The sequence below is a fragment of the Colobus angolensis genome, unplaced genomic scaffold (assembly GCF_000951035.1).
Source record: "Colobus angolensis palliatus isolate OR3802 unplaced genomic scaffold, Cang.pa_1.0 Scaffold99, whole genome shotgun sequence".
NCBI lineage: Eukaryota > Metazoa > Chordata > Mammalia > Primates > Cercopithecidae > Colobus > Colobus angolensis.
The window spans coordinates 3,191,855-3,207,946 of NW_012123931.1; the positions used below are offsets into that span (position 1 = coordinate 3,191,855).

At 51.1% G+C, this 16,092-nt stretch overlaps 1 protein-coding gene across 7 annotated transcripts in view; it reads right to left on the reverse strand.

Annotated features, from left to right (window-relative positions):
• PPCDC (phosphopantothenoylcysteine decarboxylase) overlaps positions 1-15,848 on the reverse strand; it is a 27,437-nt gene extending 11,589 nt beyond the window's left edge. For 4 of the 7 annotated variants that reach the window (XM_011932878.1, XM_011932876.1, XM_011932877.1 and 1 more), the window contains exons 1-2: positions 15,783-15,848; positions 10,854-11,060 (exon numbers count right to left, since the gene is read on the reverse strand). In XM_011932878.1, the coding sequence (XP_011788268.1) occupies positions 10,854-11,039 (186 nt within the window). In that variant the 5' untranslated portion in view covers positions 11,040-11,060; positions 15,783-15,848. The remainder of the gene's footprint in view (positions 1-10,853; positions 11,061-15,782) is intronic. The other 3 variants (XM_011932873.1, XM_011932875.1, XM_011932879.1) reach the window with 3 other exon arrangements.
• Positions 15,849-16,092: the final 244 nt, after the last annotated feature.

Below are 16,092 nucleotides of genomic sequence, written 5' to 3' on the forward strand. Positions count from 1 at the left end.
GAGACAAGGTTTTTCACCATGTTGGCCAGGCTGGTCTCAAACTCCTGACCTCAGGTGATCCACCCACCCCAGTCTCCCAAAGTGCTACGATTACAGGTGTGAGCCACCACACCCAGCCTGTAAAACAAGATTTTAGACTAACAAGCTGGCAAAGTACAGGGGCCCAGAGCTGAGATCCGGCCACTGCACTCCAGCCTGGGCGACAGAGTGAGACTCATTTTGTCACCCAGGCTGGAGTGCAGCGGTGCAATCTCGGCTCACTGCAACCTCCTGGGTTCAAGGGATTCTCCTGCCTCAGCCTCCCGAGTAGCTGGGATTACAGGTGTGCACCACCATGCCCAGCTAATTTTTGTATTTTTACTAGAGACAGGATTTCACCATGTTGGCCAGGCTGGTCTTGAACTCCAGAGCTAGGGCAATCCACCTGTCTCTGCTTCCCAAAGTGCTGGGATTACAGGAGTGAGCCACTGCGCCCAGCCCCTCCCATTTCTTCTTGTCCTCTGCTAATGTTACCATTGACCTCCAGCACCAGACACTGCTTCATTGTTCTTCTTCCAAATACATAAAACAGCCCTCTCGAGCCTCCTGAGTTTTGCCACAAGCTTCAGTTCACCCTGGGGGGCTCTGGACCACACTCTTCCTTCATCTCTAGTTACATGTCCTCCCTTCCACTTAACTGTTTTCCAACTCCTTCAACAGAAGGTTTCAGGTAGCCAGAGACCACATCTCTGCTGATACACTGCCTGCTTCTGCTCATGGGACCACCATCTTTCATTTCTAAGAGCTTCCCAACCATCCTCAACTATTTGCTACTTAAGAACGTCCCAGGTGGCCGGGCATGGTGGCTCACGCCTGTAATCCCAGCACTTTGGGAGGTCGAGGCAGGTGGATCACGAGGTCAGGAGATCGAGACCATCCTAGCTAACACGATGAAACCCCATCTCTACTAAAAGTACAAAAAATTAGCTGGTGTGGTCGCCGGCGCCTGTAGTCCCAGCTACTCGGGAGGCTGAGGTAGGAGAATGGCATGAACCCGGGAGGCGGAGCTTGCAGTGAGCCAAGCGGAGATCGCGCCACTGCACTCCAGCCTGGGAGACACAGTGAGACTCCATCTCAAAAAAAAACAAAAAGAATGTCCCAGGTTCATTGGGTTCATCGCCTCTATTCTGAAATTTGGAAAGCTACTTCCTGAAGATCTAGGTCCTCCACTCTCCCCAACTCCCAAAACCATCTTCCAGTTCGCAAAGCGGAGGACCTTGCCTAGTGCTGGCCTTCAGAATCATCCCCAAATTGGGTGCCAGGCATGGTGGCTCATGCCTGTCATCCCAGCACTTTGGGAGGCAGAGGTGGGCAGACTGCTTGAGTTCAGAAGTTTGGGATGAGACTGGGCAAAAGGGCAAAACCCCTTCTCTACAAAAAAAATATAATCAATCAATCATCAATCAATAAAAACCCCCCCAAAAAAAAATCCCCAAATAGGTAATGCCCTTGACTCAGGGGGTTCTCTCCTCCCTCTCAGCTCTACCCTTTCTTCCTTCCCTATACCGTCACTCAAGGTCTCAGAGCCTTTACGCCCCCACTGTCCCCTGGGGAGCTCCAACCCAGGTCCTGTTAAGCCTCTCACCCTGCTTGAGATCTTCCCTCTAAGCTCTTTGCCTTACCTCTCAGAGGCTCCACTCTCTAGCCATCCTCCCAGGTTACATAGTCACATTGTTAGGGAGCCTCCTGGGGTCAAGGTCTTCACTAAGGAGTAATGTGAAGTGTATGTGATGGGCGGGTCCTTCCTGATGCCCCACCTCTGACCCACTGAAGCAGCTGACTCTCCTTGGAGGTGACCCTGACTGACCCCAGTGCTGTCTAGCAGGCCCAGACTAGTTTTTCTGGTTTTAGAGGGATGTCACTTGATCTGATTCATCAACCCTATGGGCTTTGTTCTTTTATTTTCATTCACTCCACCGAAACGTCCTGGGAGCCAAGGGCTGGGCCCTGGGTCTGCACACACTTTAAAAAAAAAAAAAAAAAGCATGTGTTACCTTCTATAATACTAAATAATTCTGACCATTTACCCATGTACCTTGACCTCTTCCCAGCAAATGCCAAGGAACCCTGGCAGGGCAGAAACTCCCTGAGGGCAGGAGCCTTCCTTGGCTTTCTCTTACACCTTTGTGGGTCCTGGTAGAAGCAGGGCTGGGCATTAAAAAAGAATCTCCCATATGCTACAGAATTCCTGAAAGGTAGCTCCCGGCTTGGTCCCCTGCTGACACCACTTAGAAACAAGCTTTTTCCTTTTTTTTGTTTTTTGTTTTTGAGACAGTGTCTTGCTCCGTTGCCCAGGCTGGAGTGCAGTAGCACTATCTCGGCTCACTGCAACCTCCGCCTCCTGGGTTCCAGAGATTCTCCTGCCTCAGCCTCCCAAGTAGCTGGAATTACAGTTGTGCGCCACCACACCCAGCTAATTTTTGTATTTCTAGTAGAAACAGTGTTTCACCATGTTGACCAGGCTGATCTCAAAGTCCTGGTCTCAGATGATCCGCCCACCTCAGCCTCCCAAAGTGCTGGGATTACAGGCGTGAGCCACCATGCTCGGCCTACCTGAGAACACTTTTTACAGCTAATATTTTTAAGCTGAATCTCTTTGTGTATGTGACTGAGGCTAGGACAGACCCTATTACATAAGCTGCCTGCATTTTATCTAGCATGTATAGAGATTCCTTCCCGAAACCAGTTGGCAAGTCTGGTTTCCTTTTCTTTGCTGAAGAGACATCAGGAATCCTGATGTGGGTCTGGTCAGGAGAAATGGAATCAGGATTTAGAGTGATACCTCCTGTTTCTACTTCAGGCCCCTAGTGTGGCCAGGCTACTTCTGGGGCAGATTATCAAAGGAACCTGTGGAGAGACACTTCGCAGCCACGGGATGAAACAAATCCCATGGCCTGAGTCTCCACTGCCAAGCCCATTCCTGGCCTCTACCCACTAGAACCAAGAGCCAGGAGCACCACCACCCCTAAGTTAGGACAACTAAAAACGTCTCTGGACATTATCCAATGTCCCTTGGGGAGGAAAATCGCCCCCATTGAGAGCCACAACTCTACAGCATTATCCATGAAGAGCATTTCCATCTCTGCAATGATGGGAGTGGCCCTACATGTGCCATACAGTGTGGCAGCACTGGCCACATGTGGCCACTGAGCACCTGAGGTGTGGCTGCTGTGACTGAAGAACTGAATTTTTTATTAAATTCTACTTAATTTTAATTTGAATGTGGCAAGCGGCTGCCACATTCAAATTTACATTTATCGGATAGCTCAGCTCTGGAATATACAAGAAAATGTAAATATATCAGATAGCACAGCTCTGGCATGTACAAGAAAAGGAGAAGAGCCCAAGTGGAACCAGCAGTTGAGTGGCTGGAGAGCACGTGTTTCTAATAGGGTGTGATGATGCCTCCACTGGAGACAAAGGAGGATTCTAAAGAGGAAGTGGTAGCCCTGCACTTAAGCTGTGATAAGGCAAGGAACCCAGGGCTTTGGTGGCCCAGTCCTCGGGGCCAGGATGCACAGCAGAGGACCCTGACATTGGGTCTACCAGTGTTGACACTGGCATGCTCCAGATCTGTGCCCAGGACCTAGCGGCCAGCCAAGAAGTAACACTAACCTGAGCATGGGAGTGGCAGGTACATTCTAGGACAAAGGATTATTGGGGCCCAGTGCAGTTGGCACATGAGGCACGGGAGCTGTGGAGGAGGTGGCTGGCCTCCTTAACAAAACCCCCAAGGGAGTTCCGGTTGGCTCAGTGGGTTCCGTGGCTCATGATGATGCCTCTACTCGGCAAACATTTACTAAGCCTCTTATATGGTGGGGGCAGGGCTGATAAGATCCAAGCTCTACCCTCTGCTGCAGCTCAGTCTAACAGATAGGTGGGGTACAGGTAACTCCTAACTGCAAGGCAGACCAAGATAGGAATCCACAAATTCCACCATCCTCAAGCACTGGTGAGCTTGAGCAGAGAATGAGCTCCAAGTCTGAGCTCCTCAATTCACTCACTGATAGGACCCAGAAAACCTGGCCTCAAGTCCCCAGTTCTGCTAACTCACTTATTCCCTGGAAGGCCGTGGGCGAGCCCTTCTTCCTCTGCCCCTGGTTTCCTTTTATGACCCATGCATGAGCCATTTAGACCACATGGTAGGGTCTAAATGATCCTACCAGTTCACTGTGCCACCCCAGCCCTTCTGTGACCCTGACCCTTTCCCACCTGGCTCTGCAGGAAACAGCCACTCTCTCATCTGCCCCTGGGGGAGCTGGTGTTCTGGTTGTATCAGCTCCTCATGCCAACCCTTCTGTGCGCTTCCCCAACTCCAGAAAATTCTCCAGAAGGAAACCAGAGAGGGGTCTATGGAGGCCCTGCACAGGGACGTTGTTCTGGGCAATCAGGGAAGGACCCTGGGGTGCAGGACCCTCTGACCAGTGGCCGACAGAGCTCTGTCCCTAGGGGAGCAGGTGACAGGGCTGCAGGCCAGAGGAGGAAGGGGCCAGCCAAGCAGGTAGAGACACAAATAAAGGTCTCAGAGTTTCCATATCAGGACATAGAGCGGGCAGGTGGCCCCCACCCAGAACAAAAAGGAAATCATCAAACCAGGCCTTATGTTGTCTGCTCTTTCCTCAGTGAGAACTTTAAAAAAAAAAAAAAAAAGCACAAAGTTACCAAGAATGTTCCACAATATTCCCACCAAAAGCCCCACTGACTAAAACACACACACACACACACACACACACACAAATATACACATAGGTTAGAAAAGTAAAACTGAACAGAATGACACAAAATGAAAAATCCAAGTTTCCCTTCCTCCACCGGTCCTCCTCCACAAGGGTAACCACCTCCAGAGGAAAAAACTGTGCGCAGTAAGTCAGTATAAGAACACACAGAGGCTGGGCGCGGTGGCTCACGCCTGTAATCCCAGCACTTTGGGAGGCCAAGGCGGGCGGATCACGAGGTCAGGAGATCGAGACCATCCTGGCTAACATGGTGAAACCCCATCTCTACTAAAAATACAAAAAACTTAGCCGGGCGTGGGCAGGCACCTGTAGTCCCAGTTACTCGGGAGGTTGAGGCAGGAGAATGGTGTGAACCCAGGAGGCGGAGCTTGCAGTGAGCCGAGATCACACCACTGTACTCCAGCCGGGGAGAAAGAGTGAGCCCCCTTCTAAAAAAAAAAAAAAAGAATACACAGAAGGAATCAGGCTGCATACCAGGGGTCAGCAAACCTTCTCTATAAAGGGCCAGATGATATTTTAGGCTTTGTTGCAAGATTCAACCCTGCAGTAGTACGAATGCAGTCATACGCAATACGTAAATGAATGGGTACGGCTGTGTTCCAGTAAATTGTCTTGGACCTGAAATCTGAATTTCATATCACTTTTTCTATGAGTCACAAAATACTATTTTTCTTCTGATTTAACCATTTAAAAATGTAAAAATCAGGCTGGGCACAGTGGCACATGCTTGTAATCCCAGCACTTTGAGAAGTGGAGGCAGATAGATCACTTGAGCCCAGGAGTTTGAGACCAGCCCGCGCAACATTGCGAAATCCTGTATCTACAAAAAAATGCAAAAAAGTTAGTGAAGTGTGATGGCACGCCTGCACTCCCAGCTATTCGGGAGGCTGAGGTGGGAGAATTGCTTGAGCCTGGGAGGTCGAGGCTGTAGTGAGTGGTGGTCACACCACTGCACTCCAGTCTGAGCAACAGAACAAGACCCTGTCTCAAAAATAAATAATAAAAATTAAAATGTAAAAATCATTCTTAGCTGGAGGCTATACAATAACAGGCATTGAGCCGAATTTGGCCCGGGGTGTCCAGTTCACTAGCTCCTACACCTTGCTTATTCCGCTTCTATCTTGAGGATTGCTCCCATTAGCACAGAGAGAGCTAACCCATTTTTCTGAAACATTGCCAAGTAATCCACTGAGAGATTGTCCCATAAATCATAAGGGCACTACAGCTCTCTACTGCTGGACATTTTGTTTGCTTCCAGTTTTGCTTTGAAATTATAAGTAATGCTATAATGAACATCCTTTTACTTTGTAAATACACCCCACAGGGTTTAATCCTGTGGGTAAATCAAGGGCTATGAACATGTTTAATTTCTCTCAATATTGTCAAGTGGTCCTCCAGCAAGTCAGAATTTACTCCACACTACATATGAGCAGAGCCTTCTTTTCCTCACCCTCAACAGACCTGGATGTCCCGACGGACACCCTAGAAATATATCTTCCTCTGAGCCCCAGGCCTGCTGACTCCTTGAGTCGGGGGTTTTCTCTATCTTTAGAAATCCCCTTTTGGCTCTGAATTCTGCTGACACCTGCCCTGGCAAAAGCTAGGGCGATGTCTGCCTTCTCCTCCCAAGTTTGAAGGGTGTGGATGAAGGAGTTCAGGAAATGCCATCCCATAATATGTGGCTTTGGTATGCTGATTATTTCAAACCTGAAGACACTTGGGAAAAAACAGATGCAGGGAGGAACTTTCTCTGAACTTCTCTTATCTGCCTAAAGAGGGATCCCCCTTGTCCTGAGTCCCCCTCCCTGAGAAGGGAAGACTGACTTACTGACAATCTGCTGAGGCATCTTTCATTATCTGAGAAGTTTTTTGTTTCTTTTTTTTTTTGAGACGGAGTCTCGCTCTGTCACCCATGCTGGAGTGCAATGGCCGGATCTCAGCTCACTGCAAGCTCCGCCTCCCAGGTTTACGTCATTCTCCTGCCTCAGCCTCCGGAGTAGCTGGGACTACAGGCGCCCGCCACCTCGCCTGGCTAGTTTTTTTGTATTTTTTTTTAGTAGAGACGGGGTTTCACCTTGTTAGCCAAGATGGTCTTGATCTCCTGACCTCGTGATCCACCCGTCTTGGCCTCCCAAAGTGCTGGGATTACAGGCTTAAGCCACCGCGCCCAGCTATCTGAGAAGTTTTTATCTGCCTAACAAGATGTTTATTCACTGTACAATTCCTCCCCTCACCCTCCCATAACTTGTGTCGCCACCACCCCCAGAAGCCCCAAGCCCCTATTTCCTTCTGTAGCTCAGGCTGCTATACAGGCTTTAGTCATCTCACCCTTCTGGGAATCTCATATTTTGTGGTACATCCATGTGCAGATATGTTTAACTAAATAGGGTTTTCTCCTATTGATCTTGTTTTTTGTTGTTGTTATTGTTTTGAGGTGGAGTCTTGCTCTGTCACCCAGAATAGAGTGCAGTGGCACGATCTCAGCTCACCGCAACCTCTGCCTTCCGGGTTCAAGCGATTCTCCTGCCTCAGCCTCCCGAGTAGCTGGGACTACAGGTGCCCACCACGCCTGGGTAATTTTTGTATTTTTAGTAGAGTTGGGGTTTTACCATGTTGGCTAGGCTGGTCTTGAACTGGCCTCAAGTGATCCGCCCACCTCAGCCTCCCAAAGTGAGCCACTGTACCCAGCCCTGTTAATTTTGTTTATAAGTCAGTTGAACTCATAGCCCAGCCAAGCAGCCTAGCAAGGTGGAGGAAAGCCATTTTTGCTCCCCTGCAAGGGCCAGGCTGCCAACCCCAGGGAAGAAACTGCCTGAGCTGACAAACCAGATTTTACTGCCACTCAATTACATGACAGCTATGGAACTACAAAACCCCCGATCCCCCTGAAGTTCCTGGGCCCCAGGACCTTCTCTCAGGCTGCCTTTGGGTCCTAGTCCTTTTTGCCCTCACATCTAGAATCTTCTAACACCAGTGCCAGAAGAGACCCTGAAGATGGATCATTTGAGAACCTGCCCGTCCTTCACTGTGTGGATAAGAAAACTATGGACAAAAAGAACTGACTTGCCCAGCGTCCCAGCATCAGAAATGTGCTCAGCTGCTTCTCTTGTGACACGGTTGCCCATCTGCCCCAACATACTCAAGGTCGTCTCTGCTAGTGACTACTCTCCCCATCGTGCTGGTGTGTGTGGCTTGTGCCTAATCCATGTCTCTCCAACACCCCTCACAGTCTCCCTGATTTGGCTACCTTGAGGTTAGCGGCTTTCCCGGGATGTCTGGACATGCTGATCAATCAGAAACAGTGATGGGCCAGAGTGATGGGCCAGATCTGTAGAATCCCCCAGCTCCCTGCAGCCCACACCCCAGCTGTTCATGTGCTAGACCAAATCTGGAGGTACCTAAGGAAGTTCCAGAAAGCCTTGAGCGTGTGGACCCACGACTCGGCAGGCGAAGAGCTGAAAGTGACTGCTCCAAGGGACAATGATGCTCCTGCAGGAGATCCAGCAGGAAGCAGTGTGGAGATCAGGGCCATCAGGAAATCAAGGGGAGTGTGCAGGGGTAGACACCACCACTGGGGCCAACACAAGGCAATCCAGGGATTACCTTTGGATCCCACACCTCAGGAAGGCCCCAATAAGCAAAGCCAGGCTTGGAGAGCTGTCTCCCTGCAGATGAAAGGCATAGGCCCTCCACAAGAGCAGGTGAACTGTGGCTTCCATGGCTCTTCCCAGTGGGGTTGCCCCACACCATGTGGCTGGCCCAAAGGACATGAACAAGGGGAAAGGACACGGTGATGGCCAGGAAACACACACAACCGAGTGCTTCAACATGCCAGGCTCTGCACCAACTCACTGGCACAGGACTATTTCATGTGTGACCCCTCCCACCCAAGCCAACATCTCAGGGAGCCTGACAAGAGCCTGGGGGATGGGCAGCAGGAATCAGCCTTATTTTCAAATGGGAAAGGCAGGCTCCAAGAGGCTGAGCCGGGGAGCCTTCCTTCCCAGTTCAGTGCCCTCTGGCTGCCTCACTTTTGGCGTCAACTCCAACCAGAGACAGGAAGCCAAGTCCTGTTCCAGACATGGCCTGCCTTCCCACAGGGCTCAGGCTAAAAAGCCATGGGGTGCGCTCAATTGCCTCCCTGCTCCAGGCAACCCTTTCCACACACCGCCCCCCAGCCAAACGCTGGCTGTGTGGGATGGGAGGAAGCGGTGGGGTTGCCATTTCCCTCCGTTCTGAGGCTGCCCATCTGTTTCCTGGGATAGGACTCCCCGCCCCTATCCACCCCGAGTCCGGAAACTCACTTGCTCTGGGGCTATGGGAAAAGGGAACTGCATGGCTCCCTCCCTCCCCAGGGGGTGGTGGCAGAGGCTCTCACTGCTGCAAACCCTTTCAGGCCTCCCGCCCTAACGGCTCTAGCTGGCCAGCTCCTACCAATGGTTCTGGGTACACAGGGGGTGGCTGGGCCTAAGTAGTACTGCCCTAAAAGTGCAGCACCCAGTCTCAGAGTGCCACGAGACTCTCCTCCCTCCCCCACTCTGGCCAGCTGTCATCCCTGGCTGGCAGCTTCATGGCTTATCCCAGCCCTGGGGGTGGGGTGACGGGGTGACTTTCTGGGTGGAAGTTGGTGGAAAGTAAAAAAGTGAAACACTTCCCAGCCCAACCCCAGCTGATGGGACCACCAGCCCCAGCTGATGGGACCACTGTGAGTAAGCACCGCCCCCTGCTGGACATGCCAGATACGGCTGCCTGGGCCACCGCACCTTGGGTGCTCAGCTGATACAAGAGAGGGAGAAGCCAGGCCTGGGGCCCAGCAACTTCACAAGACCGCACCAAAACTAGGGGCCAGTAACATTAGCAGTGTCTAAGGCAACCTATAGTTCTAAGTCAAATGAGTTTAAAAGAAGGGGCCAAAACCACAGGGACCGGGCTGGGGCAGACAGGGAAGGTTTTGCACAGAATGTGAAAAGGCGGGAGAGGAGCAGAGAGGGCAGCCAGCCCAGCAGGGCCCAGCCACGCAAAGACCAAGGGGGATAAGACAGACCAACAAAGGGCCCTGGAGGCGGAACTAGGAAGTGGGGCCACTGCCTGTCAGATTTCACGCTGTTTAAAGCCTTGAACTTTTGCACCCAATATAGAAAATAGATCCAATATAGAAAATAGACCCGCCGGGCGCGGTGGCTCAAGCCTGTAATCCCAGCACTTTGGGAGGCCGAGACGGGCGGATCACGAGGTCAGGAGTTCGAGACCATCCTGGCTAACATGGTGAAACCCGTCTCTTTTTTGTAAAAAATACAAAAAAAGCTAGCCGGGCGAGGTGGCGGGCGCCTGTAGTCCCAACTACTCGGGAGGCTGAGGCAGGAGAATGCCATAAACCCGGCAGGCGGAGCTTGCAGTGAGCTGAGATCCGGCCACTGCACTCCAGCCCGGGCAACACAGCGAGACTCCGTCTCAAAAAAAAAAAAAAAAAAAAAAAAAAAAAAGAAAATAGACCCAAGTTGAGGGTCTGGCCAAGGATGGGACTAGAGTCCCTGACCCCAGCACACAGTCAGGGGCCCCTGGGGCATCTCTGAACGCCTGAAGGAGCAAAGTTTGAACCTAGAGCTTCAGGCAATGGGGTTTCCGAGCATTTGACTGACAGGACAACCATGGGGTCTCACGAGAAGGGAGAACACAGCCGCAGTGTTCAAGATGGAATGAAAGGAGGGGCGGGGGAGCCCAAGGCAGGAATGGGTACTAAGAACTTGTTGCACTTCTCCAACCAGCCCTCCTCCCACACAGGACTTCACAGATTCTCAGGGTTAATGTACGGGAGCCCAAACCCTCCGTTCACCGGGTCCTTTCCCAGCCTCCCCTCATGCTCTGTCTGTACTATCTGATCTAGCCCCAGGTTATACTGGACACTGGTCTCTGTCTCCTGAATCCTCCACAGAGCACTACACACACAGGACCTCCACAAGCATGATTAACATGATAAAGAAAAAGAAAACTGCGCACACTGCAGAACAATGGGCCGTCCCCGGGAGCACTGGCCTCCCATGCCGGAGGCTGCCATGCTTGTCTGGTGAGGATACTCACCCCAGGAATGTCCAAAAGCTTTGACACCAGAAGAGGTGACTTCAGGGCTGCAACACTCCCCGTGACACCCACAAGAACATGGAATTTTCTCTCCACCAAGGGTGCAGCAGTTGGACAGGAGGCCTTTGGTTCCATGTGGGGTCTGGTGGCTTCAAGTTCTGGGAGCCTGCCAGGCCTGGGCTCCATAAAGCTGTCAGGATTTAGGATCTAAAAGCAGAACAAGGGTCACCCTCTTCATTCATACACTTGACCAGAATGTATGCAGCACCATGTGTTAGGCCCCAGGCCAGAGGCTAAGGCAGCTAAAGGGATCAGCAGTCCCGGCTTCAGAGAGGCTAAGGCAGCTAAAGGGATCAGCAGTCCCGGCTTCAGGGAGCACACAGTTTGATAAGAAAGTGAGACGCCATCCCCATACCCGGGCCAGTCAGTCACAAGGGAATGTTGCAGTGCTGTGGGGAAGGGCGTACCGGGTGCCGTGGCTGCTCAGAGTGACCATCTCTGGAAGTCAGAGGCTGCATCCCAGAAAAGATGATGTTAGGGTTGAGTCCTGAAGGACGAGTTAGTTTTTCAGAGATGGGAAGAAATCACTTCAAAAGAAGGAACAATCTTGCAAAAGCGAAGGTCCTGAAGGAGGGCGGCAGGTTGGGGAACAGGGAGTGCCTTAGTAGTGAAGCCGGAATGTGATGTGGGGTGGTGGAGGGGCAGGAGGTGAGGCTGAAAGTCGGGGTGAGGCCAGAATGCCATGGGCAGCGAGGGCCAGGGTGAGGAGTTTCGGTTTTAGAAAGATGGTGCTGGCACCTGGTCATAGTGTCAAAGCGACCCTGCTAGTGGAGAGACTGGAAGGTGACAGGAGCTGCTGCAGTGGACTGGGCTGAATGGTGAAAGGAAGTGGCAGGAGGGGATGGGTTCCAAAGATGCTCATGAGGTGGAACCCTGGGCAACAAGGAGGTTTGGGTGCCCCAGGGAGCCAAGAGATTTGCCTCTCTGGCCCTGTCTGTTAATCAAGATGGGCACCACCGTATAAATCAAAGCCCAGGAAGAAACCAGCATAAAGAGGATGCAGGCCACCCCAGGAGACTAGCTGGTTTGCTTCTTCCTCTGACTCTCAGACGTTGCTAGAAGTGAGTGCTCTTGATAATATGGCTGATGGATACCAAAACCTACACGCTGCGGGTTGGGCCAGCAGAACATGCTTCATCAGCAACCATCACTGAGGACCGATTACACTGAACACCATGCAAAGGAATTGTGGAAAACACAGTAGCTGCCTCTGGGGAATCTGTAGGTTGAGTTCGAGAAGACAGGAATCACACCTGTCTGAAATTATCTGAGATCAGTCCTTCCCTGGGATGTACCTTTTTGGTGATCACAGACTCAATTTACACATCAGTTTCCTTGCCTCTCCCTCCACCAGCAAGCTCCCTGAATGTGTGATCAGGTCTAATTGCCAACCAGCAGTCCACTAGCTGGCAGTCCTGAACATGTGCTGAATGAATAACTACACCCTCTAAGGCAGTGTCAGGCAGAAGACAGATACCCAGCCTGTGAATCAGAAGCCCTGGGCCCTGACCATGGTGTGCTCCTGACCTGGAGTGACCTTGGTCCAGGGTCATTCCCTCCCTGGACCTGTCCCTTCATCAGAAAAATGCAGAGGTAGGACCAGATGATCTCTGAAGCTCCTTCCAGCAGAAACTTTGAGTCAATACATGAAAGAGAGCAGTAAGGGGCTCTCCGTACAAGACAGAAAGTCCTAGAAGATACACTCAAAAAAGAACCAGCAGGGCAAGGGAAACCCAGGCAGCTGCCCAGGAAGTAGTGCTGGTGAGTCGCCCAATGGCTACCTCCATGGCTGAGCACCCACAGGGGCCCGTCTCCTCCTCACTCACAGGCCCCTTGGCTCTCTAGCCTCTCTGCCCAGGATTTGCCTTCAGTACTTGGGCACAACCCACGTGGGCTGAGGATCATGTTTGGCTGCATTATCCCACTTCTCAGCAGGGGTTAACCACAGGCTGGTTCCCTAGGGCAAGATCACCCAAAGTTTGATTTGCCAGTAATCTCAATGTTTGCTCCACTGCAGGGCAATGCTTGGTCAGAGTCGGAGAACTCAGTTTACTCCAGGGAGTGGGGAGCCCTGTTAGCATCTGACAAGGTACAGAGTGCCTACCAGTCAGCTTCTTCCCAGAACACATCATTGGTAGATGATGGAAGCACATTGTTTATTCTCCAGGGAAACCTACCTGCCAGATCTCAAACCTTGACCCTGTCCCACCCTAGCCAACTGGTGCTAGGATAGGTAGATTCCTGCAAAACCAGAAGCCAAATTTTATCTCTGAGGCCCCTGAACCTCATCCACATCAAGCTGATCTCATTCCTAGGAAACAGGTTACGGAAAGCAATCAGTTAAATTTGGGGCAGGAATCTATATTAGTGACTTCAACTGCTTCCCCACAGCAGGCACTATAGTCCGAAATATAGTACTTAGCCTGCTTAGTAAAGCTGTGCTAAGGATCAAACCTACCTAACTTCCTAAAAAAGAGGGTGTGTGTGTGTATGTGTGTGTTTAATATACTTGAGGAATAGAAAGTGAATCATTTAACTAACATTTGGAGGCGAGGTCAAATCAGTTCAACCTGAGAATTCCAGGAAGGGTGACAGCTGGCAGGATTCCTTTGTCTGCTTACAAAGAGGATCAAATTCCAAACCAGTAAGTCTATTACCCTAACCAGATCCTGTTGGAGTCACCTATTTGCACAGGAAGGGTAGCTGGAGACAGTACCTGACTTCCCTGGGCTCTGCTGAACTAACAGGAACTCCTGAGCAGCAAAAAGAGTTGGCAAGCAGGCAGATTATGGGGCTACAGGCTGTGATTACTGAGCCTCAAGATCCCAGGGCACCAAGCCAAGCAGGTAAGCCACAGCCAGAAAAATGACAGCTTCTCTATCCTCTAGAAAGACAGGGACAGACAGCACAAAGAGCCTCGGCTTGTGTGTTTAAGTCTCCTCTGATGAGTTTAATTCAGGGCAGAGTTTTAGGTTTCAGGGATACCTGCCAGTCCCTATATGGGCAAAGGTGGAGCTGGCACAGAACCAGACTAAAGACGGGAGCAAGGAAAGCAAGGCCAGACAGGGTATACGTTCAAGCTCAATACAGGAAGGATGAGAACTGAGCCTAAGACAAAGCAGAACCAAACAAGGGAAGTGGGTGGTGGGTAGGCAGGGATCCAAGATCCATTATGAGCCTGAATCCTTTAGCCTAACATCAAAGCCCCTCACTACCGGCTGCCTAGGGTTCTGCTCCAGCTTACACCTGTAATCCCAGCAATTTAAGAGGGCAAGGTGGGGGGACTGCTTGAGCCCAGGCACTCGAGACCAGCCTGGGCAACATAGCAAGACCCTAGCTCTACAAAAAATTTACAAATTAGGTGTGGTGGCACATGCCTGTGGTCTCAACTACTTGGGAGGCTGAGGCAGGAGGATCGCTTGAGCCTAGAAGGCTGCAGTGAGCCATGTTTTTGCCACTGCACTCCAGCCTGGGTGACAGAGACTGTTTCAAAATATGATAATAATAATAAATTATTATTGTAATTTATATTGTATAATAAATTATTATTAAATTGTACCACAATAAAAAAAGTGTGTAACTATTTACATGGCATTTACACTGTATCAGGTTTTATAAGTAATCTGGAGATGATTTAAATTATATGGTGGGGCATGGTAGCTTGTGCCTGTAGTCCCAGCTACTTGGGAGGCTGAGGTGGGAGGATCATGTGAGCCCAGGGAGTTCGAGGTTGCAGTGAGCTATGATCACACCACTACACTCTAGCCTAGGCAACAGAGTAAGACCCTGACTCAAAAAAAAAAAAAAAAAGAAAAAAGAGTATACAGGAGGGCTGATGTGGTGGCTCACATCAGTAATGCCAGCATTTTGAGAGACCAAGGAAGGAGGATTGCTTGAGCCAGGAATTTGAGACTAGCCTGGGCAACATGGTGAGACCCTGTCTCTACAAAAATAAAATAAAAATTAGCCGGGTGTGGTGGCTTATGCCTGTGGTTCCAGCTACACAGGGGACCTAGGCAGGAGAATCCCTTGAGCCCAGGAGGTCGAGGCTGCGGTGAGCTATGTTCCCACCACTGTACTCCAGCCTGGGTCACAGAATGAGATCCTGTCTCGGAAAAAAAAAAAAAAAGTATACAGCAATCCCCTGCGGATACTGAAGGATGAATGTATCTAACACACACACTCACACACGTGGGCTACTAGAAAGGCAGTGACTGCGTATTGCTACTTCCCAGCCACTGTGAGAGAGATGGAAACCCCTGGTCCAAGACAGCCACCACTTCCCCAACTTGGGAACCTCTCCGGCTCACCATCTAGCACCTACTTCCAAATACTTCAAGGACAGCAGGAAGTTCTTTTCCAACAAGATTTGGCCTAATTTTTAAATGGCATTCTGCACTTTTTGGCAGGCCTAGGGCTACTTCCAATATCCCATGGCTTTCCTTTTTTAATTTTACCAACTTTTAAAATACACTTTGTACTTTGGGCAGCCCGAGTAAGCGCTAAGTGTGAGGAGCTGACACGGCCATCATTTAAACTAGATTAAACGACGCTGGACAAATAATCGCAGAGCAGCACAAAGTTGGGCTGGACGTGCACAGATGCAAACCCAGATGCAAACCCTCCACTCCGGGCTCGGGAGCCCCTCCTGCTCCAGGCGGCCCCACCCCTACAGCCGGGAAAGGCAGGTCGCACAGATGCACAGCCGCCTACCCACGCACAGTCGCAAGCAGAGCTTCATCGGCACAGAGGGGAAAGTGAGGACACATACAGACAGCCACGGACCCACGCTCGCAGACACAGCTCCCCAATCCTCTCCTCCCGCGCCGCCGCGAAAACCCAGCTTCCCAGCCCCGTTCCACTGCTCACCCGCGCCAGGGGCGTCTCGGGGCCGACCCCAAATATCGCGGTATCTCTGCCGCCCTCCCGCGGAATCTGACTGTCACGCCTCACGAGAGCACCGTGCTGGCTGTGTGTCGCGCAGCCTTCTGGGAGCTGTAGTCCACTTCTCTGCCTTCCAGGAGTCGTAGTCCACTGGGGAAATCCTGGAGCAAACCCTGGCTCCCTGTTCTTTGTATTGCTGGGACTCTCGATAGGGGCTGGCATAACTGTCCGACCACGTCTCCTCACTCCTATCAGCCCCACACACACTGCTGGTTGCTTGGAGCCTTTTTTTTTT